Source organism: Tamandua tetradactyla, chromosome 2 (assembly GCF_023851605.1).
Source record: "Tamandua tetradactyla isolate mTamTet1 chromosome 2, mTamTet1.pri, whole genome shotgun sequence".
Taxonomy (NCBI): domain Eukaryota; kingdom Metazoa; phylum Chordata; class Mammalia; order Pilosa; family Myrmecophagidae; genus Tamandua; species Tamandua tetradactyla.
Window position 1 is genome coordinate 34,711,958 of NC_135328.1, and position 3,636 is coordinate 34,715,593.

A 3,636-nucleotide genomic window follows, 5' to 3' on the forward strand; every position below is an offset into this window, starting at 1 on the left:
TCGCAAATGAGGCCACACCACAGCTGTTAATACAGATTTACAAATACATGCACATCTAGAAATATGAAGGTTAAGAACATGTCTTTGTCTTCTGGGACATAATTCAACATATCACACCCATCCTCCCTTAGTAAACTGTAATCAACTTTCTTTCTCTATGAATTTATTTGAGTATTTCCTAAAGTCAGATCATACAAGAGTTGTCAGTTTGTGTCTGGCTTATTTCGCTCAACATGAAATCTGTACAATAATGTTCATAGCAGCATTATTCAAAATTGCAAAAAAGTGGAAACAACCCAGTTGTCCATCAACAGACGAATGGATAAACAAAGCGTGGCATATACATACAATGGCATAATATTCAACTGTATAAAAGAGTGAAGTTCTCATACCAGCAACAACAGGGATGGACCTTGATAACCTCACCTTGAGTGAAATAAGACTGCTGCCTTTGATACCTCTTAAACTCCATGACATCCAATGATTACTATGCTTTTCATAACAAAAAAACATATTTACTATGTTTTTATTATATTTATGATGATTCACTATATTTATAATTATTATGATTTACTATATTATAATGTTTCATTTATTACTGATGTATTATGTTTGTTTTCAATTTTCCCCACTAAATATAAGCTCTACAAAGCAAAAGTATGTTTGCTCCCAGTTGGTGCATTTATAGAAATATCCAAGGATATGGTTAATAATTATCAAAGAGTAAATGACAGTTATACATTTGGCTTTATCTTCCTTAAAAGACACTTTTGCTGTTGGGCAGTAAAAGATAATTCATCTTCAAAATCTAGAATTATCAAGCATTTTAGGCTATCCCTAAGAAGTCTCACATAGAGATAAAATACATTTTACATTGGTTTAGGAATTCAGTAATGGAATTGACTGCTCTGTACACTTCTAATGGATTCTTTTCACAGGCACAATCAAATTTGAAGATAAATAAAGCCTAAATCACTGCAATATGTTTATATTTTAGCAAATCATTAGAAATGTTGTATTAATTAGCAAATACATTTAAAATGTAAGCTTTCTGAAACTCCACAACCTTAAACACTTGAAAGTACATTTACTTTCTGAACCAGAAAAAATGAAAGACAATGAGACAAACAAAATCTGATTGCTATTCTACTTACATAAAAGATACACATTATGATTTATCATCAAATTTCAAATTACCCATTTGACGAGAGGTATCTGAAATGATACTCACCAAATCTTGAAATGAACCCAATTGAAATTATTTTCTATGTCAATACAGGTATCATTACGTTTGAGAATACTTATATTTTCATTATGGTATTTATAACTTGAGAAATTAAAAGATATAACTTATATAGAATCCAATATTATTCAGACCTCTGTTCTTAGTCTAAAATGGTTCCCCTCTTTGAAAAGGAACAAATATTTCTGATATCATATTCCTTTAAAAAAAGACATATATGCATTTTGGATATGTACTTTTGGTGTCATAACAAGTCATTCACATCTCTTCCAACAGATAAGGCACTTTCCTAACACGATTAGGCATATTGTTCACACAATTGACTTGACGGACATGAGAGTCACTGGCAATGCCAGATGCTGCGGATTATGCGAGGATGGAGGAACAATGAATACACCTAAAGCTAAGGCAACTGGTTGTGAATATTAGCACAGATTTTCTGTGAATCTGCACGCTTTGAATTCTGTGGATTCCAGAAAGTTAGGCAGGGCAGAAAACCTAAGCAGCAACCAAAAGAGGAATGGAACATTGAAAAGAAGAGTTTGGAGTGTACCACAGGTGAGGGCAGACATTGCATTTTGTTGCACAACAAACCATCTCAAAACTTAGTGGCTTGAAAAATCATCTATTTACATCACAGTTCGGTTTGTAAGCAATGGGGCTGGGACTGGGCTCACAGGATGGTGCCTCTGGTTTGGCCAGGTTCAGCTGGTGTAAGGAGGGGTCATATGCCTCTCAATCACCTACCATATCACCTGGCAACTGGCTGATGGCTTCTTGGGACATCTTGTTTCTCCTGCATTGACCTCTTATTCTCAAGCATCCTAGCTGGTGCTTGTTCGCATGGTGGTCTCTAAGTCCAAGAGCTGCCAGAAAAAATCTTCAAAGACAGTAGAGGCCTTGGCATGGACCCGTTGGCATATCACTTCCAATGAATCTATTAGGCAAAGGAATTAACCAGCCCTGCCAGATTTAAGGAATGGAGAAGTAGATTCCATATGTGAAAATGTGTGCTCAGTATTTTGGTATTTTTCCAATTTACCATAACCACCTACATGATTTTTCAAAGAGTCATCCCTGGGGCATCACTAGGAGATGTAAGAAATTGAGTGGCTAACTGTCTCTTGACAATAGTCACCCTCCTTCTCAGAATCCCCAGAGCAGATTTCATGTCTCTGTTCCTCAGGCTGTAGATGAAGGGGTTCAGCAGGGGAGTCACCACTGTGTACATAATTGAAGCAATTATATCCTTGATTTTGGAATTGTTTGATGAAGGAAAGAAGTAAACAATGGCAATAGTCCCATAGTACAGAAACACCACGGACAGGTGGGAACCACAGGTGGACAAGGCTTTGCAGATCCTCTTGATGGAGGGGACTCTGAAGATGGTGGCCCCAATGCAGATATAAGATCCCAAAATAGTACTCACTGACAGCAAGAAGGTCACTCCTGCCTCAGTAAAGATGACTAGCTCATTGAGGGAGGTGTCTGAGCAGGTCAGCTTCAGGAGGGCTGAGAGGGCACAGAAGTAGTGGGGGATGGCACTGTCATCACAGAAGGACAGGTGGGCCAGGAGCAGGGTGTGCAGCAGGGCACGGGCACAGGAGCACACCCAGGACCCAGCCACCAACAAGACACACAGCTCCTCCCGCATGATGGTGGAGTAGTGCAGCGGGTGACAGATGGCCACGTACCTCTCATATGCCATCACTGCAAGAAGAAAACTGTCAACAGAAGCAAACAGTATGTAAAAGTACATCTGGGAAATGCACCCCCCAAAGGGAATGGTTTTGTGATTACTTAGCATATCCAGCAACATCCTTGGGGTGGTGACAGATGAGAAAGAGATATCAGTGAAGGCCAAGTGGCTGAGGAAGAAGTACATGGGGGTGTGGAGGCGAGAGTCCAGCCTGATGAGCAGGATGATGAGCAGGTTCCCCAGCACCGTGGTCAGGTACATGCCCAGGAAGAGGCAGAAGAACCCGCCCTGCTGCTCTGGCCAGATGGGGAGCCCCAGGAGGAGAAATTCAGACACACTGCTCTGGTTCTCCATCCGCATGCTGCTCTTTTCTTTCTTGGAAAGTAAGAAAAGTGGGAAATGTCAAGACATAAAAATAGTGAACATGGCTATAACATTATGGTAATGTCTTTTTAGTATAAAACTATTGATTTTTAGCTACATTTATGTCTATTTCTCACACTGTTGCTACATGAATCACGAGTCTCTCCCATTTGGCTCTAATAATGCAATAAAATCTCACAATAACCAACAAAGTTTTATTCCACGGAAACCAGGGAGCATTTTTTTTTATTCAAGGAATAATTACTGAATATAAACCTTATCCCAGATAATACACTAAACACTGAATAGAGAACAATATATACAGTCTCTT

At 39.1% G+C, this 3,636-nt stretch overlaps 1 protein-coding gene across 1 annotated transcript; it reads right to left on the reverse strand.

The window, feature by feature from the left end:
* Positions 1 to 2,306: 2,306 nt before the first annotated feature.
* On the reverse strand, positions 2,307 to 3,302 carry LOC143655987 (olfactory receptor 1J4-like). Its single transcript, XM_077127600.1, has one exon. The coding sequence runs from the start codon at positions 3,300 to 3,302 to the stop codon at positions 2,307 to 2,309; it is 996 nt and encodes a 331-aa protein (XP_076983715.1).
* Between the last annotated feature and the right edge of the window lie 334 nt (positions 3,303 to 3,636).